At 35.2% G+C, this 21239-nt stretch overlaps 1 protein-coding gene across 7 annotated transcripts in view; it reads right to left on the bottom strand.

Moving 5' to 3' along the window:
- Positions 1-21239, bottom strand: part of LOC127454124 (DNA-binding protein SATB1-like) — an 84601-nt gene that overhangs the window by 30258 nt on the left and 33104 nt on the right. For 6 of the 7 annotated variants that reach the window (XR_007899495.1, XM_051721101.1, XM_051721100.1 and 3 more), the window contains 6 exons: positions 16756-16867; positions 15229-15306; positions 11661-12112; positions 6193-6405; positions 2617-2688; positions 931-1086 (listed from right to left, as the gene is read on the bottom strand). Coding sequence is in view for 6 of the 7 variants with exons in the window: in XM_051721101.1 (XP_051577061.1) it covers positions 931-1086; positions 2617-2688; positions 6193-6405; positions 11661-12112; positions 15229-15306; positions 16756-16867 (1083 nt within the window). In the remaining variant the exon portion in view is untranslated. The remainder of the gene's footprint in view (positions 1-930; positions 1087-2616; positions 2689-6192; positions 6406-11660; positions 12113-15228; positions 15307-16755; positions 16868-21239) is intronic. The other variant, XM_051721105.1, reaches the window with a different exon arrangement.

Genomic DNA, 21239 nt, shown 5'->3' with positions numbered 1-21239 from the left:
CACCAGCCATGAATGGAGCACGCAAGTTCAGGCAGGGCTTGAGTGAAAGAGAGGGGGCTCTTGTCTCTCAAACGATCATTTTAGAAGAGAATCTTTCTTGCATAAATGCCCTGGTTTGTCTGTTCACCTCCACCCTTCTCGGCTTTGAACAGTCGTCGACAAAAACAGTGGTTTGTGCATCAAACTGTAATTTGGTAAAACAAAACTATCTGGCACCGTAATCAGCGCAATCAGCAAAAAACGGCTGATATTTCCAGATAATTTAGGGCTTTTATTCGCTTTTTTCTCCCCATCAGATGTAATTCTGAAAATCTTTAAGTGAGCACGCAGATATGCGAAACCTTTAATAATGGGGCTTGCCTTGTGTTTCTTTAATTAGGCCTAGTTTTAATAGACTGAAGCAGACGGTAATGTCTCTCACAGAGGCCTGTATTCAGCAGACACTTGTTCACCATGTGAGATAACAGTGTGGTCTTTGCCGAGCTAAATTATATAAACACATTTGTTTTATGTTGCAACACTGTCTGCTGTTCACAAACCCACAATAAAGCAGAATAAGTCATTATAGTGCTGCCCAACGCTGAGCCAAAGGCTTAACAAAGCTCTCCTTCTCCACTTATATCTTTCTATCTGAGAATTCTTGCTCATTTAGACTATACACAAAAATGGTTGACAAAGACAAACGACCAGAGAAAGTCGTATTTTGCACATCTAAGTCTGCGTTTGTGTGAAAGGTTTGCATGAAACGTCAATTTGTGCGAGTACCTGTCTAGTAGCGTTGCATAACTGATGAATATTTCCCTTAATATTGCAATTGCGATAAACTTCCATTAATAAAATGTACACTGAATTGCTTATTTTGTGTACATCCGAAACAAGCCACGCAAAATGTCAACGTCTATTCATGTCGAGTGTGTTGCTATTGTATACCTGGCTCTTTGAGGCGGCAACCTTGGCAAACATGGCCTGGGACACTTTGGCCCTCTTCATCTCCTGCTGGATTTCATCGTAGATTGACGAGTTGATGTTTAACACACAATTCTCAGACTTCCCGTTCCACTCAGAGGACAGAGGGCTGGGCTTCACCTGAGCGGATTAGAGAAGACAACAAAACAGTAAAGCACACAGATGATTAAAACGAATAGTTCACACCAAAATGAAAATTCTGTCATCATAAACGTAAGTAAGAAATGTCTTTCATTGCTCTGCCAGTGCAACTAATCATTGCTCTCTGAATAGTGTGTGTCTAAAGAAGAGATCTGTCAGTTGTTGATCAAAAACAACAAAAATAAAAACATTTAATTTGAAATACACATGCAGCAAAGAAACTGCGCAACTCGTTAATATGCACTCACCCAAAACACGTCTGTGAGACTCTCGCTGAACTGCTGCTGTTCTTAAAGGAATATTCCGGGTTCAATACAAGTTAAGCTCAATTGACACCATTTTTGGCATGATGTTGATTACCAAAAACATTTATCTTGACTTGCCCCCCTTACAGTCAAGCAATTACAATGGAAGTGAATGGGCCAATCCGGAAACATTAAAATACTCACTGTTTCAAACTCAATAGCCACAAGACATTAACAATATGCATGTTAACATGATTTTAGTGTGATCAAATCCGTTACTGAATAATACCCTTACCTTTCTGTGTAAAGCCAATATAGCCAATTTTACAACTTCGTTGCCATGACGATGTGTTGTCAAGAAACCCTAAAACGACTGTAAAAATGGAGATTTAAACAACTTTAAAGCTCAAATAATACATGAGTTTTAACAGAATAATTAATTTGTGCTTTTATAAAACTGTAAGCTTCAGATTTCTGCCTTAAAACCCTCCAAAAATTGGCCCCATTCACTTACATTGTAAGTGTCTCACTGTAACTTTGATTTTTGCTTTTTTTTTTTTTTTTTTTTTTTTTTTTTAAAGAAAAGGAGGGATGAGTTGAAATGCTTTTTGTGGTAATCAACATTATGATACAAATGCTGTCGATTGAGCTTAAGCTGTGTTGAACCCGGAATATTCCTTTAAAGACACAGTATCGTTTTAGCACATGTTCTATATATGAATGTAAATATTGCAAATTATGCATGTAAAAAATAAACATGTAACTATATAAAGTATATATGAAGACATCATACATGGAATTTGTAAATTTTTAAAAGCATGTATTATTAACAGTATTAGCTGAGAGAGAATTGATTTCATATGTAAGCAAAATGTACATTATATGAAAAATAACCAAAATTAATCGGAATCAAATCGCGTCGAGATCAGAATCGAATTGAGTGCTTGTGAATCAGAATCATATCGAAACAGCAAATCTGCAGCAATATTCAGATCTATGTATATATTGGTTTATGCAAAATTTAAATCAACAGTCAAATGCATAAATAATCCTTTTTAGAGCACCTGTCATACAGGTAATAGCTCAAAGTGTTTTACAAATAAATTGAATGTAGTTTATTGTTCATTTGTTTAAACACATATTTTTCCTAACATATGTATGCAAATTTCTGATCAAGGATATCCCACTTTGGCACAAAATAATGGACATAACAATGAGCAACTATTCCATATATGGTATACCATGCCATGATATATACACTCACGGGAGAGATGCCCACAGGAATTCTTGGATTCCAGTCCTCTGGTCTCACATTGTTACACTCTTCTCTTCTGGGCTGTGAACACAGAGAGAAAGAAGGAGAGAGGTGTTTAAGACGATGAGCTAAAATATCATTTAAAATCAAAATGACTTCATCAAATATTCAGAATACTCTTATAACATAATCAGATTTATGTTGCAACAAAACAGATCCCAAAGCAATCACAACCGATTTCTGCAGCAAAACAACTTGCAAAGACGGTTATAACTTGTATTTTTTATTAAAGGTCTCCAAACTGCCAATACAGAACCTGTGAAGATGCTGTCAACAAGAGCAGTAAGCATGAGTGTCTTCGTTGAGTTATTTTGTGACCATATCTAATTATAAAGGGATGAGCATGTGCAGACTTGCACGCACTGTCTGAGGATCCATTAACGTATGTGGGAAACATACCTTCACTTCTGTTTTTATGGGCGTCATAAAACCCTTGCAGCACCACAAGACGTGTCACCCTGCTGATTTACAGCAGAAGATCCTTCGAACATCTTACTCATATCTGTCAGCATCAAGCTGGCATGCATCAAAATACCTTGCTCTACCTGGTTTATTGCTCATTTTTACCCAAACAAGACTGATGGACAAAATATGAGCCACTGTCTGAGCTGACTAGTACTATGTTCGACAAAAAACCTTAGTTCATCTAAACATGCATACAAGTAGTGTGCTGCCTATGTAGCCAGTATTTTAAGACATTATTGGCACAATCCTGATTCAAAGGATGTTCAAAAATGTTAGGTAGTATGAATATAAAAAAGCATGAATTTTATATGAATTTAAAGCGCATTGACAAGCAAACTTTAAAGGCACTATATATAAAATAAAGTTTATTTTTATTATTATTATTAATATGCTATCTTCTAGGCCATGTCCACACTAATCCATTTAATAAAAAATAAAAATAAATAAAAAAAACATTTGTTTTCAGTTTCCTAATGTCATCTTTGTACTAGAAAGTCTCCGCTGTTACCGTGTGGATGAGAGCAGTAAAAGTAGCAAAGTCAATGCGTTCACAAACGAAAATGCATTAGTATAGATGTGGCCTAAGATACTTAGAAAAGAAAAGACTTGACAAAAATAGTTAAATCCGGTTAAAAATTACATAATTTAATTCTATATTTGTTAATGTTGTGTATTTAGCTTAGCCGGATGCTAACGGCAAACTAAATTGAAATAATAGAGTTTGCTTATTGAAATACTACATTTATTTTGCTATGTTTACGCCTCTCATCCACACTGTAACAGCATTTTCCTCCACTGAAAATTGAGACTTTCGAATTGAGACTCTCTTGTATGGCAAACATTGGAATACAATGACATTAGAAAATTGAGTTTTGAAATGAAAATGGATTGTGGCCTTAGAAAGAAGTATCAATAAAAATAGTTAAATCTAATTTAAAATGGACTATTCTACCCAATAACTGTGTGTACTGTGTACTTTTATGTTAGCTTAGCAACATGCTAATGCCAAACTCTACTGAAATCAATTGAAAGTCAAGTGCTATTTTTGCGATGCATGTTGCTACTTGTAAGTCGCAAGTTGCTGCCTATGTAGAGCTTTACAGATTTCTCATTTATGAGGCTCCATTTCAGTTAGGATGCTACCTTAGTAGGCAGCTGCCTATAAAGGCAGTATACAGCAAGGCAGCTTAGTAAGTTTTGGGTCAGAACCATTATATATGTGTCTGGCTGTGCATCGCTACGCCGTTTCATTTAAAATTTCACCAATTTGTACAAGTATCATCTGATAATGGAGATTTTTTCAGAGAGCTGTGCAGGACTGATGAATTAGATGCAATTGCTGAATAATCAGGTTACAGAAGCATCCGATGATGCGATCTGAACAGGAAAGGAGCATCTGGTTGGTACACACACACACACACACACACACACACACACACTAATACATGATACACACACACACACACACACAAATACATGTACACTTGAGTGAACACTGATGACATTTCGGTCTTTACACACTCTCTCTGTGAGTGTGTGTGTGAGGGAGGATTTATCCCATATAAAAGACCTTCCTCACTTCATCACACACAGGAAGGCTTTGTGTTCCAGTATGAAACATTCAAGTGCATTTGAAGCAGGCCACAGTTGAAACCTTTCTGCATACCTTTCCGGCCCTGTTTGGAGATTTCTGAGCTGTAGAAGTGGCTGGGTGTAAAATAAACGCTTATTGAGCTCTATCCCGCATTAAACATTTTTGCCAAAGTGAGATTTTTACGATGCCAACATTTCAATAAGATTTCCTGATTTTAATACCACAGTAAAAAACGTAAATGGTATTGGACGCACTCCAAAAAGTTACATATTAGCGTAAATATAATAATGTATGTAAGGGATGATCTACAGTCGGCTAGCTGGTCATTATCGCAAAATAAACTTTGTCAGGACCCTGATGTGAAGCTGAGGGGTATTGAATCCCCTGAAGGGGTTTATTTTGCAATAATGACTGGCTTATTACATGGCTACTTACCGAATAAATAATTAAATGGACATGAAATATTGATTTGAGATGAAATTCTGTTATTTTGTGAGAAGAAAGGGACTGCAGAGTCTCCAGAAACAGCTGAATTCCACCTCCAGTTTGCATCTGAGTTCTGTTGGTATTTATTCTGCAAAATTACTGTCTGACTGCTCACTTTCCTGCTTGTTACAAGATAATTTTCTTAATAAATAAATGGACAAGAAACATTGATTTGAGTTATTTTATAAGCTTACTTGTAGAGAAAATATGACTCTCAATACCCGGTGAAATATCACTTTATTTCCAGATGTGCGGTCATTATTAAAAAATATCTGACCACTGGATGGTGTGATTGACCAATCACAATAGAGTATTCCAGAAAGCCATCTAATAAATATTAATGATGTTCGTACATAATATAATGTACATATTAATGTAAATATTAACTAATTAACAATACCATGTAGCCTTCAAGTATTTCTTAATTAACTAAACACTGTTTCAAGTAATTATTCAAGACCAGTAAACAGTAAGTAATAAAATTAAGGACAAAGAAAGCAATTAGAATGAATAAACTATTAGTAGAATAATTCTGTGTAGTATTATGTTACAGTGCAAGGCCTCGAGCACAAATCCCGCATGTTTACATTCCAAATGTATTTAAATTATGGTGCTTTTGTGAATGATGCATTGGTTCATATTATTCAAAAAAAAAAAAATTGTCTTTGTAATCTTATTAAAATGTCATAGCTTGCTCTGAAACGACTTTCCTTTTTGGATGACATTACAAATCCCTCTTACTTTTCAACCCCTTCCCTCCAACTACCTCTTTCCATTCTGGTATATAACATCCACATTTTCAAGATCCAATCAATTCCCGATGGACAAATACAATTCTCAGCATACATTTTTTTCTCAGTCACTAGGAAATATGTTTGATTATTGAATAAAAATGGGTCTGAAAACTGGTTAGGACCCTATGTCTGACATTTTGCTTTACAAATCAAAATCTATGTCTCATGTCATTTCAAGCGTGTTACCTGGACAGGGCGACTGGGAGGGGTGCTAATGAGGGGCGCAGGGCCCATCGCAGAGGCTGCGGTCAAGCTACGCTCCCTCTCGTCTTGGTAGATGCGATCTCGCTCTGCCTCCGGAAGCTGCAGGAAGTTCTGCATCGCTCGCAGGTTGACGAGGAGAGACTGAGACGCTGTCTTGGGGTCCTCTTCTTTTCTGAGAATCTCGGAGAGAAGACCCTGGGAGAAACGGACAAAAAGAGAGACAAGGAATTTAAAGCTGAAGTATGAAACTTTTTCAGTGTTAAAATACTTTATCCTAACCCAGCTTAATATGCAGAGACCACTATAAGACCACTATACGCAATTCAAAGGTTAATTTTCTTAAAAACTGTAAATACTGTGTCACTGTGACACTATGAAAATTGCTCTGTTTGTTTTGAGCAACCTGCTTAGACCAGCCCCAACAATGTTACTCAACCAATGGTGTGAGTTGGGGGCGGGACTATCTCTTTGTTTGACCAATGGCAGATGGTAGCCGTATTTTAGAAAGTTGTTTTAAAAACAACGTTTATTTTTTCAGTTCCGTTTGGCGGCGCTAGTAGAGCAGAAATTACATACTTCAGCTTTAAAGAGATAGTCCACTCAAAAAGCTCAAATTCATTATTTACATTCCAAACCCAAACCAAGCTAAAATTTTAGGCTGTTCCTTACCCAAAGATATCATACTGCTGCTGAAGACTTCTAATGTAACGCACAAACCACCTTATATCAGCCTAAAGATATAGTTATATAGTGCTTTTTTGTAATTTCGAAGCTTGACCAACCCAGTCCCCATTTACTTTCATAACATGAAAAAGAGCGGCCAGGATATTCTTTTTTATTTATTTATTTATTTATTTTTATACAGAAGGCAGAAACTAATTCAGGTTTGGAACAACATGAGGGTGAGTCAATGATGACATCATTTTTGTGAACTCTCCTTTAAAATGCAAAGTCCTCTTGTAAAAGAACAGTTAGTACAAGCACAATTAAAACATTCCCTGCACTCAAAGCAATTACTGTCAAGCACTGTCAATGTTTTGGTGCCTTGCAATGTTTTATATTCATAAACCTTTAGGGTGTGATTAAAACCCCGTAATCTCAAAGGAGGGCCACCAAACCCGCAGAGACATTCTGATTCTGAGACAACGCAACATGTCACCACAAGCACCCGTCATGTGGGGAAGAATGTACAATAAACATTTAAGGGCACTAAGAAAAAATGCATGTTGCAAATTCTTCACGGCGCAACTAACTAAAGATGCCAATTTGAAGAAAAACGCACGTCTGTCTCTGATTCCAGTAGATTCTTATCGCTTTAACACATCTTCAAAGCCATGTTGTGCCAAGCTGAGGTTTAATGCAGAACATCCCGAGACATTATCTTTCCGTTTTCTCTGCTGCGGTGACAGTCCGTGACCGTGCCAGGGCCCACCCCCCATTCTGGCAGGACGCCAGGTACAGCTCTCTTTGTCTCACCTGGTAACGGCAGACAGTTGTAACGGTGCTGGTTTTCAGCTGGAATCGTAGTAATAATTGTACTAATAAAACGAGATTTTTAGAAACTGTAAACTTTCCCAGTATTTGCTAAGGTGTTCTGAGTGGTTTCTATTAGTGATGGAGCAATATGTCGGCCAGGATGATTAATTATCTTATATTTGGACATTTTGAGAGTATCACCATCAGACAATAACTGTGTTTATTAAGAAAAGCATTCATTCCACATAGTGTCAGTTTTGAAATCTATATCGACGACCTTCACTGCAAAAAAATCATTTTCTTAATCCGCAATTGTTCTGTTGTTTTCCAGTAATAATACTGGTAAAAATTTCTATGAAGCCCGTTTTTATAATTAATATAATTATATATGCATTATACAGCATTCATCATGTCTCATAATACACCTTATAATAAGTTATAACTTCACATTAATAATAATAACCACAGTTATTCTTCACTGCAAGACTTCCCCTATTCATAGTTATAGAGTATAATGTGTTATAACACAGGCGACATCCAATATTAACGTAGCAGATGTTAATAAAGTTAATTGTATAAGTGCTGTATAGTGTAAACAGTCAAAAGACCTTGACGTGATCATATTATAAGTGCTCTTTGTCTGCTTTAAGTTACACAAGCAGTATCTTCTTATAAACAGCCATAACATAAACTTGGAAGATACAATACATTACAAGTCAAACTTATATAATGGAAGTTATTTATAAAATATGTCTCCAGACAAGATGCACAGACATTAATGTCTACAGACAAGATGCTTTACAAGTGTTTTTCATAATATCTAAAAATTTACATTGAATGTGTGTTATTTTGTATTTTGTGAATGTGTAATATATGTAAGTTATAGCATGACTAAAATGTCTTATAACCACATAAAAATATATAATGGATGTTTATAAGAAGACATTGCTTTTGTCACTATACTTAAAGCATACCTATTATATGTATTACAAATATATATAATACATTACAACTTCTGCGGATAAAATTGAATGTTGCTTGTGTTATAATGCGTTATACTCTAAGGTATAACTATGAATAGGTAATTATAATAATGTATTATAATTGTGGTTATAATTATTCATGAGAAGTTATAATATAGTATAAGATGTATTATGAGATATTACTAATGCATAATAATGCCTTTACGATGCATTATAAATATGGGCTTCATAGAAAGTATTACCAAAAAATGTAATTATCATTAAAACAAGATAAGCTAGATAAAGTAGGTAAAGTTTGTCAAGAAAAAATATTATTTTAAAAGTTTATTTGTTACACAGACATTATAGTAAGACAAACGCCCAGCAAGCTAGATTGTCAGACAGACAGACTGCCACATAAATAGATAAACTGTCAGATAGATAGGTAAAATTGCATAAGATATCAAGACTTGTTTTCATAGAATTAATCTTGAATTAAGTTAACTTTTCTCACTCCATAGGTAAATTGTTTGTTCTTGTCTTAGGCATGAATCTAACACATTTTAATAAGACATTGTTAAAGGGTATTTTTTTATTTATGTTATTTTATTTATTTATGTATTTATTGCTTTTTTTTCTCCCCAAGTCCTCATGGTGGCGTAGTGATTCGCCTCAATCCGGGTGGCGGAGGACAAATCTCAGTTGCCTCCGCGTCTGAGACCGTCAATCCATGCATCTTATCACATGGCTTGTTGAGCGCGTTACCGCGGAGACACAGCGCGTGTGGAGGCTTCACACCATCCACCGCGACATCCACGCACAATTCACCACGCGCCCCACCGAGAGCGAGAACCACATTATAGTGACCACGTAGAGGTTACCCCATGTGACTCTACCCTTCCTAGCAACCAGGCCAATTTGGTTGCTTAGGAGACCTGGCTGGAGTCACTTAGCACACCCTGGATTCTAACTCGCGACTCCAGGGGTGGTAGTCAGCGTCTTTACTGGCTGAGCTACCCAGGCCCCCTGTTATAGGGTATTTAAAAATATTTTGAAAGTGGATTTTGTTAAATTAATTACATTCAAAAATAATTTCACTGTATTTTACACATATGGATATGTATATATCAGCATTATAATGACTGTCAGCCAACATGCTCTCTAGATATTGAAATTAGGCCAATATAAACACGTATTTTCAACCACAACTGAAGTTGCTAGGTGGTTTTTAATGCAAGTTTATGGGACTTTTTGCCTGTTTACTTAGAAAAGTAATAGTATTCCGACCAATAATAAAGCAGAGCATCATACCAGCTAGCAGTGTATGACTGTCCATGCTCTGGACAACAGATTGCGTGCATTGGTGAAAAACTGGTCAAAACAATGGGTTTGCGACCCAAAAGATGTGAGTCAGTAATCACTCACCCTTGCCAGAATGCTGATGGTTTGTGAAATGCTTGATTGTGCAACTAGGCTGACTTGCTCTTTGTCCTGATAACCCTTAATTTCCTGGACAGTCCTTCCCTTTTTGTTTATCCCAAAACAACAGCAGATAAAGCATCTAACTGTGAGCATTCTGTTACTGCTTTATTAGCAAGGCATGTTGAATTTTAATGATGTACTGTACGTGTAGTAGCAAGCTTTACACAAACATGTCACAGCTTACATATGATGCTGGGATGGAGCTGGGCATATGACTCAGCATTTATAATCATCAACAAAATAATTTGACAGCCATCTACAAAAACAAAGAACTTAATGTGTCTGTCTGCCTAACTAGGGTAAAATAGACAATATTTGTTGAAAAACTGTCACTTGATGATGTCAATCATTGTAAAGTTACTGCCAAAGAGTACATTTCTACATATTTACTATATTGACATTTAGCAGATGCTTTTATGAATCAACCCTTGAGAGGTTCAAACCTGCAACCATTTGGTTGCTAACTCACTCTTTTAACCACTACACCACAGTTAGCCAATATGGGTTTTTTAATGGCTGATGCCAATATCTAAAGACCTGGGTGACCAGTGGCTGATATAATGCATATATATATATATATATATAGATACATGATAAATTTATGCATTTGGCAGACACTTTTATCCAAAGCAACTTACAGTGCCCTTATTACAGGGACAATCCACCTGGAGCAACCTGGAGTTAAGTGCCTTGCTCAAGGACACAATGGTGGTGGTTGTGGGGATCAAACCAGCAACCTTCTGCTTACCAGTTCAGTGCTTTAGTCCACTACGCCGCCACCACCACACGATGATACAATTTTATGATAACAAATACGATGCACACAACATTTTTTAATTTAAAAGTCATTGAAAAAATGTTGTCCGAGGTGTTAAAAATGTGAAATCTTTTAAAAATCTAGTTTAAAACACGTTTCAATTTTTTTTTTTTTTTTTTTTTTTTTAAGAAATTATAATAAAATATCATTCAGCACTACTCATGCCAAAATTTATTTTTTCAATGAGACTTTTATTTTATTTTTTTAATTTCTCTGGACGGTTACACCACATGACATTTTTTACTTAAAACCTCAGAAAAAAATATAAATATATTGTATTTTATGTAGTTCTGAATAAAATGTATTAAATTAATAATGTATTTTTGAATAAAATGTCAAATTTAATATTTAAATATTTAAAGAAATAATTTAATACATAATGAAATAGTTAATCTATAAAATCATTACATTATTAATTTAATCACAAGAGAAAATATATATATAAATATCCCTTGTATTTTCATTTTAGCACCAAATTTTCAGGGTTACAGTTCTTCTGTACATCACTGAGTAATTTGGCCCTCCATAAATTATTGGCCGATAGTGATAATCACGACCCTTAAGTTTGGTCTATGTTGAGCGCCTTATCTACACGACAGTTTCCGATCCTATTCCCCATCATACTTATGAATAAACGTGTCAAAACCAACAAAACTAAAAGAAACGCAGTTTGTGCTATATTATCTGAAAGGGATCTTTCATTTTGGCCATACCTGCGTCCTGTTGAAGGCGACCCGGGCGAATACCGCCTGCGAGATGCCCGCCCTCTTCAGCTCGTCTCTCACCCACTGGTAGATCTCCGAAGAGACTTCTGCGTTGGTGGACACCTGCGCGTCGAGCGGTTTGTTGAGCGCACGGTTGACGGGCGGGTGGTTTAGGTACTGCTGACTCAGCGACTGTTGGGCGAGGAGGCGGTTAACGGCGTACTGCTGGTTGAGAATCTGAGCCATGACGATCTGCTGGTTCACCAGTTGAGGGCTGATGGGAGTGGACACCAGGCCAGGGTGGAGGCCCGGGAGCTGAGCCCGCCCAGGGGCCTGACTATTGTGGGACATGGGAACTGGGGACGGGGGCTGTTCCGCTGTGCTGCCCGGGATGGGCTGCTGACTGAAGCTGAGGTGGTTGGTTCCGGGTGGAGAAAGATCAGAGAGGCCGTCCATCTCAGCTAAACGAAAGGAGAAAAGAAGATGGGCATGCAGATTAGTAAACAGAAAAGTTTGACACTCATCAAAATTATATTTACACCTGATGTTATTTTACTACACTAATGGTTAACTAATAAGGGTCTTTTCAATGGCCAATACTGATAACTTGAAAGCAGGATGGCAAATGGCAGATGTATACAGTAGTCCAAAGTTTTGTCAGAATTTTGGACACACTTGATCCACAGTATAATAGAATTACTTTACAAAACTAAAGTTGTATTTTTTATTTATTATTATTATTATTAAATGGATTAGTTGGAGCGGATAGTGAAGGAAAAGCAGGAAAAAAATCACTAAAACGTTAGGAAAAAAACTTTACATGTCAGACTATAGTTACTCTATACCAAACAGAAGACATTAGCCACAAAAAAGAGGCATATATATTTCCAGGTGACAAAGACATAAAAAATACGAATAAATTCATAAACACTCTGATAAAGTGCTGGACATGACCTGAAACCAAAAAGCAAAATGTTTTACTAAAATTCACTAATAATCTGTTCCAGCCCGACATTACTACAGTAACCAGGTACAGCCTCTCTAATATAATGGGGCGCAGTGTGTGACCTGTATCTGCATAAATTGGCAGCGGCAGAAATTAGTTTATAACGTGCATGGCCAAATCATGTGAGCAATAACAACAAGCCAGTGTTGATGCTCTACTTTAGCAGCAAACATTCAGGATGCCTCCAAATGTACAGAGCCAGAGAAAGATACACTTGAATCGTCCTTTATACTCTTAATTCTAAAACAAGGTACACAAGCTGGCTAATATGAAATTTTGGGAAAGTCTAAATATAACTAGAGCGTGTTACGCTGGCAGCTTAGAGCACAGCCTTTTAAACAGGCCAGCCCTGTTTAAAGCTACTGATGCTGTTTTGGGTTACAAATAACTCAGACTCTTTAACTGATATGTTTTTGGTGAAAGCTAAGCAGCTCAAAAATCTGAAAATGAAAAGATAGTTAGAATTGAGTAAATTCAATCATTTCATTCCAAATCTATTAGCTGTTATTATTATTTTTTTCCCATTAAACATAAAGATTGTTATAAATAGGGGAAGATTATCAGTAAATAACAACTTAAATCGCATTTCTTTTTTTTTTTACACAAAGCTATCAGATAAGTTCATAGACTACTGAAGGTATATAGAAAATAAGTTGTATGAACAACATATTTACTACTTTTATTGTGTTTTTTGTCCTTTTTTGAGCTTTTTTACAAAATTTCATTGTATGAAAAAGAGCTGCATAAAACATCTTTGAAAATTCTCCTTTTGTGTTCCACTGAAAAAATAGGAGTGTATTGGTTTGGAACAACATTAGAGTGAGTAAATAAAAAGTTATTTGTTTTGGTGACCTATTCGTTTCAGAAATTAAGTGTTATGACATTAATTAATTAGTTGAAACATTTCGAGGTAGTCATTTGAAATAGGTTTGTGTAAAACATTAAATGAACTGTACAACACTACAGATTGTAAGAACCACAAATAATCATTTTGACAAATCATTAAAATATAATTATTTAAACTGCAGATAAAAATAAATAAATAAATAAATAAAAACAGATTTACAGTCATGGTCACTATTAGCTGCAGTTGTATGAAGAAGAGCTGCGTAAAGATTCTTCAACAAACCATCTTTTGTGTTCTTCAGAGAAAATAAAAGCATGCAAGTTTGTTATGAGTCAAAACAATAACAATAATAATAATAATAATAATAATTATATATATATATATATATATATATATATTTTTTTTTTTTTTTTTTTTTTAACTATTCCTTAAGGAACATTCGGAGGTAGTCAGTCAAAACAGATTTATATATAAAAATAAAATAAAATAAAATGCACGGTCTTTACAGATTTTATGAAGCGCAAATGAAGCGTTATGGCAAATAATTAAAAAATATATATTATTTCAACTGCAGATTAAAAAAACAGATTTACAGTCATGGTCACTATAAACTGTTGTTGTATGATGAAGAGCTGCCTAAAGATTTTTCAAAAATTCTTATTTTGTGTTCTACAAAGAAAATAACAGCATGCATGTATTAAAAGTGAGCAATAATAATATAAATTTTCATTGTTTTTTTCTTGGTGAACTATTCCTTTAAGGACTAAAGAGTAACATTTGGAGGAAAAAAAAAAGGAAAATAAAAAAAGAAAAAACTCAGATTTCATGAAGCGCAAATAAAGCGTTATGGCAAATCATCAAAATATACATTTTTCAACAGCAGATAAAAAAAACAGATTAAGCGCATGGAATCTCTCCAGAGATATGAACAATAATCGCAAGGACACAAACATGTGTCTTAACTGACAGCACGCACAAAGACACGGCTGTTCTTTTCAATATCGCCAGAAAGTGAGAGAGAAAACAACAAACCAAAAATTGGGTAATAATCAAAGCTCTCTCATAATCCCCCTCATTCCTGCACTCTGATGCTACGCTATGCCTCTCGGTTGTCTTCTTCGGTGTTGAAAACTGCTGGGGGGCACACGCTTTTCCATGCAAATTGAAAAGGTTGTAAGAAAGCGTTCACAGGCCCTGTTCACAGCAGAGAACCAGAGTCCCTCCTGTGGAATTCGGCACAAAGCGCGCTGGGATTAAGAGGACAATGGGTTAGAGAATGTGGAATGAGGGGAGGGGAGGTAATACCCACGGCACGGTGGGTGCACTCCAGCCCCACTGCTGTATGGAGAGACAGCTCGCTGTACTCTGTAAGATCGACTTTTAAAGAGGCCTCCATCTCACTGACCACTTATCCAAAATAAGATGGAGACTCCGGGATGCACTAAACTGATATTACACTGTGTCCTAACCATTTGCATCTATGCATTTGGTATTCGATGCATTCAAGGTACACTTTTTCTAAACTTTTGACTGAATTTATAAACTTTTAACCTAAAGGCTTATGCTTAGGTTCTTGGAATAAGTTTTGTTGACAAATATAAATTGCGCCTACATGTGAATTTCTATACAAAACTAAATTTTTTATGAGTTTATATATATATATAATTTGAGCGTGGCACGTGAGCTCATGAATATTGAGGTGGGGAGGGTGTCATGTGACCTACCTAACGTGGTGGCACGTGGACTGTCGTGCAGGACACATGACCCCAGGTATCCCTCCAGCTGGGAGGGCTGGCGCACGACTGTGCAGGTGAACACATGCACACAAACATACAACACATGCATTCACAGGTTTGCAAAGAGAGAAGAAGAGAGTGGGTATAACAGTGAACAGGAAACAAGAGAAAGATGTCAAGAACTGCAGCATAACCTGACAGACTGATGACAGGTGTATGTTTGAACATTTTAAAAGCTAAAAATCAAATCACTGTTTTATGTGGCATGAAAAATTTTGAATTTAACACATCACAGAAAGTCCTCTTGCTCTGAAAATTTATATATATTCAAAAATTTAATATTTGCGTACAAAAGTCAGATAGCATTTTAACTGAATCTAAAGAACAATAATAAAAATGTACAAAAATATACAATAATTTTGAAATGAGGCATATCAAAATAAATTAGAAAAGGAAAGTTCATAAAGACAATCTTTGATATTGGCTTTACAAAGACTTGTCTGAAAGTTTACAATAGTTTACAAAAATTAGAAATTTTGAAGGATATTTAGGCCTCAGACAGACAGACAGACAGACAGACAGACAGATAGATAGATAGATAGATAGATAGATAGATAGATAGATAGATAGATAACTAAGACCACAGACAGACAGACAGACAGACAGACAGATAGATAGATAGATAGATAGATAGATAGATAGATAGATAGATAGATAGATAGATAGTTACACAGACAGACAGACAGACAGACAGACAGACGTAGATAGATAGATAGATAGATAGATAGATAGATAGATAGATAGATAGATAGATAGATAGATAGATAGATAGTTACACAGACAGACAGACAGACAGACAGACAGACAGACAGACAGATAGATAGATAGATAGATAGATAGATAGATAGATAGATAGATAGATAGATAGATAGATAGATAGATAGATAGATAGTTACACAGACAGACAGACAGACAGACAGATAGATAGATAGATAGATAGATAGATAGATAGATAGATAGATAGATAGATAGATAGTTACACAGACAGACAGACAGACAGACAGACAGACAGACAGATAGATAGATAGATAGATAGATAGATAGATAGATAGATAGATAGATAGATAGATAGATAGATAGTTACACAGACAGACAGACAGACAGACAGACAGATAGATAGATAGATAGATACACAGACAGACAGACAGACAGACAGATAGATAGATAGATAGATAGATAGATAGATAGATAGATAGATAGATAGATAGATAGATAGATAGATAGATAGATAGATAGATACACAGACAGACAGATAGACAGATAGACAGATAGATAGATAGATAGATAGATACACAGACAGACAGACAGATAGACAGGCAGATAGATAGACAGATAGATAGTTACACAGACAGACAGATAGATAGATAGATACACAGACAGACAGACAGACAGATAGATAGATAGATACTTGTAGATGTAATTTTGACAAATGTTTGTTTGCAACATTCTGCTTACCTATCATATCTTTTGTCTTCTTGAAATGTTTATACCAGCGTCCAAATTCTTGACACTTCGCAGCAGAAACATTTGCATAGTAAGTGCTGTTAACAATTGAAGAAATCATACTCTGCAAGAGAGAGAGAGAGAGAGGAAAATAAGATTTAAAATTCACTTTTACATACAGTACTATCTCAAAAGCTTGTCAAACGTGCTGCACTATGTACATAGACAATAACATTGTGTACATATTATACTGTCATATCTAGATGTAACATAAACGGTAAGAAATGTGATTCATGCATTAATTTTTGCAGTAGTGCATCTCGGCAGTAATGTAAAGCAAAAGAATACATGTCCCTTTTAAACAAATGCCACAGAGTATGAAGGACAGCTCAGTGAGTTACTGAAAGACAAAAAACAGCAGAATGTGTACAAGTAGATCTGTAATGCAGATAACAAGGCAGATAATGCACTGGAGACCTCTGCCCTATATGAACACAACTCATATTTACATTTTGGTTTCAGCATGTTGAGACCACACAACAAGTCAATGTCTCCACGCTGCCCTAACACCACATTTTCCATTCATTTCCTCTATTTTAATACATTCCAAAAAAAAAAAAAAAAAAAGAAAGAAAAAAAAGCTGAGATTCTTTTTCATTAAACCCAACACTTAACACTTTAATGGCCTTAGGCTACCTAGCACATAAATTGTTTTGATTGTTATAAATATTAAAAAGATGAAACCATCTGTTTTAAAATTAAAGGTATGTCAACTTTATAATTTTTATAACATGAGCACTTGGGGACGTGGAGGGTGGAGGGGGAAAATGGGGGTTGTGGCTCAGAATATCCTCAGTGAAGAACACAACACCTTTACACTTTAGCATTCCCTTTTCCTAATTGTGGAGCAGGCCTAAAGATGCACTCTTACAAATAAAATGCTTTTTTGTAGGATTTCAACAAAAACGCTCTTGCTATAAGAAACATTGTTTGCTGTATAGGGATCTTGAGTTGCTATATGGTTATTTTGATGTTTTTTTTAAAGAACCGTGGAATTAAAAAAGGCTCTCTTATGGCATCATGTGAACTTACAAATTATCTCCTAATTCATCATATGGAATTAAAAAAGGATTCCCTATGGTATCATATGGAATTGACAAAGGATCTCCTATGGAATAGTATAGAACTTTTAAAAGGATCTCATATGGCATCATATGGAACTTAAAAAGGATCTCTTATGACATCATATGGAACTTAAAAAGGTTCTCCAGTGGCATCACACGGAACTTAAAAGGTTCTCCTATGGCATCATATGGAACTTAAAAAGGATCTCTTATGACATCACATAAAACTTTAAAAAGGTTATCCTATGGCATCATATGGAACTTAAAAAGGATCTCCTATGGCATCATATGGAACTTAAAAAGGTTCTCCAGTGGCATCATACGGAACTTAAAAGGTTCTCCTATGGCATCATATAGAACTTAAAAATGTTTTCCTATGGTATCATATGGATCTTAAAAAGGATCTCCTATTGCAACATATGTAACTTAATGTTTTCCTATGGCATCATATGGAATTTAAATTAAGGTTCTCCTATTACATCATATGGAACTTAAGGATCTCCTATGGCATCATATGGAACTTAAAAAAGATCACATATGGCATCATACGGAACTTAAAAAGGTTTTCCTATGGCATCATTTGGAACGTAAAAATTATCTCCTATGGCATCATATAATATAAAAAAGGAACTCTGGCATCATATGACATTTATATAAGGTTCTCCTACAGTATGGCATCATATGGAACTTAAAAAGGATCTCCTATGGCATCATATGGAACTTAAAAAGGTTCTCCAGTGGCATCATACGGAACTTAAAAGGTTCTCCTATGGCATCATATAGAACTTAAAAATGTTTTCCTATGGTATCATATGGATCTTAAAAAGGATCTCCTATTGCAACATATGTAACTTAATGTTTTCCTATGGCATCATATGGAATTTAAATTAAGGTTCTCCTATTACATCATATGGAACTTAAGGATCTCCTATGGCATCATATGGAACTTAAAAAAGATCACATATGGCATCATACGGAACTTAAAAAGGTTTTCCTATGGCATCATTTGGAACGTAAAAATTATCTCCTATGGCATCATATAATATAAAAAAGGAACTCTGGCATCATATGACATTTATATAAGGTTCTCCTACAGTATGGCATCATATGGAACTTAAAAAAGGATCTCCTATAGCATCATATTGAACTTAAAAATGAATTCATATGGCATCATTTGGAACTTAAAATGGTTCTCATATGGCATCATATAATTTAAAAAGGATATTTGGCATATGGAATTTATATAAGGTTCTCCTATGGCATCATATGGAACTTAAAATTATCTCCTATGGCATCATATAATTTAAAAAGGATCTATGGCATATGGAATTTATATAAGGTTCTCCTATGGCATCATATGGAACTTAAAATTATCTCCTATGGCATCATATAATTTAAAAAGGATCTATGGCATATGGAATTTATATAAGGTTCTCCTATGGCATCATATGGAACTGAAAAAGGTTTTCCTATGGCATCATATGGAATTTATTTACGGTTATCCTATAGCATTGTGTTCCTCTTTTGTAAGTCGCTTTGGATAAAAGCATCTGCCAAATGAATAAATGTAAATGTAAATGTAAATGCATCATATGGAACTTAAAAAAATATCTCCTATGGCATCATATCTTTAAAGAAATTATCTATGGCATCATATGGAATTTATATAAGGTTCTCCTATGGCATCATATGGAACTTAAAAAGGATCTCCTATGGCATCATATAATTTAAAAAGGATATTTGGCATATGGAATTTATATAAGGTTCTCCTATGGCATCATATGGAACTTAAAATTATCTCCTATGGCATCATATAATTTAAAAAGGATCTATGGCATATGGAATTTATATAAGGTTCTCCTATGGCATCATATGGAACTTAAAATTATCTCCTATGGCATCATATAATTTAAAAAGGATCTATGGCATATGGAATTTATATAAGGTTCTCCTATGGCATCATATGGAACTGAAAAAGGTTTTCCTATGGCATCATATGGAATTTATTTACGGTTATCCTATAGCATTGTGTTCCTCTTTTGTAAGTCGCTTTGGATAAAAGCATCTGCCAAATGAATAAATGTAAATGTAAATGTAAATGCATCATATGGAACTTAAAAAAATATCTCCTATGGCATCATATCTTTAAAGAAATTATCTATGGCATCATATGGAATTTATATAAGGTTCTCCTATGGCATCATATGGAACTTAAAAAGGATCTCCTATGGCATCATATAATTTAAAAAGGATCTCCTATAGCATCATATTGAACTTAAAAATGAATTCATATGGCATCATTTGGAACTTAAAATGGTTCTCATATGGCATCATATAATTTAAAAAGGATATTTGGCATATGGAATTTATATAAGGTTCTCCTATGGCATCATATGGAACTTAAAATTATCTCCTATGGCATCATATAATTTAAAAAGGATCTATGGCATATGGAATTTATATAAGGTTCTCCTATGGCATCATATGGAACTGAAAAAGGTTTTCCTATGGCATCATATGGAATTTATTTACGGTTATCCTATAGCATTGTGTTCCTCTTTTGTAAGTCGCTTTGGATAAAAGCATCTGCCAAATGAATAAATGTAAATGTAAATGTAAATGCATCATATGGAACTTAAAAAAATATCTCCTATGGCATCATATAATTAAAGAAATTATCTATGGCATCATATGGTATTTATATAAGGTTCTCCTATGGCATCATATGGAACTTAAAAAGGATCTCCTATGGCATCATATAATTTAAAAAGGATCTCCTATGGCATCATATGGAACAAAAAAAAAAAAAAAGTATTCTATGGCATCATAGTTTATGAACAGATGCACAGTTCAGCAGGAACAGGCAAAAGAGGGTTAACTGCTCACTCAAGTACACATATCACTGTGTATGCTTGAGAAGGACTATTAACCTTTATTGCCAAAGTTCATGCTGCTGTAGAAATTAAAAGTATTTTACTGTACCCTGAGTAGCAGAAGACCCTTTCCTAAAGCAGGAGAGGAATATGAAATCACAGTGAGCCCTCCAAGATGCTGCCAGGCTGATAGGTGGCCAGGCAGGTGCCCTTTTGAAGGCCAACGGGCATTTTAAATGTCACCCCCGGTTATTGCTAATCTCAAAACAACAATCATCAGAGATAGTGATGGTAGAAAAGGGCTAACCAACCAATAAAATCAATCAACAATAGCAGAGGAAAAAAATAAATACATTTCATGAGTCATCATGATTTGTTTTATATCTACTTTTCTGGTTAAGAGAGTGCCAGTCATGTTGGGTGAAATGTTTAAATCCTGGCTGAGTCCCATATTGAGTACGGTTCGCCGTGTTGTCACAGATGTTGTGGAAAGCATTGT

Source organism: Myxocyprinus asiaticus, chromosome 16 (genome assembly GCF_019703515.2).
Source record: "Myxocyprinus asiaticus isolate MX2 ecotype Aquarium Trade chromosome 16, UBuf_Myxa_2, whole genome shotgun sequence".
NCBI classification, from domain to species: Eukaryota; Metazoa; Chordata; class Actinopteri; order Cypriniformes; family Catostomidae; genus Myxocyprinus; species Myxocyprinus asiaticus.
This window is presented reverse-complemented; position numbering and strand designations above follow the sequence as displayed.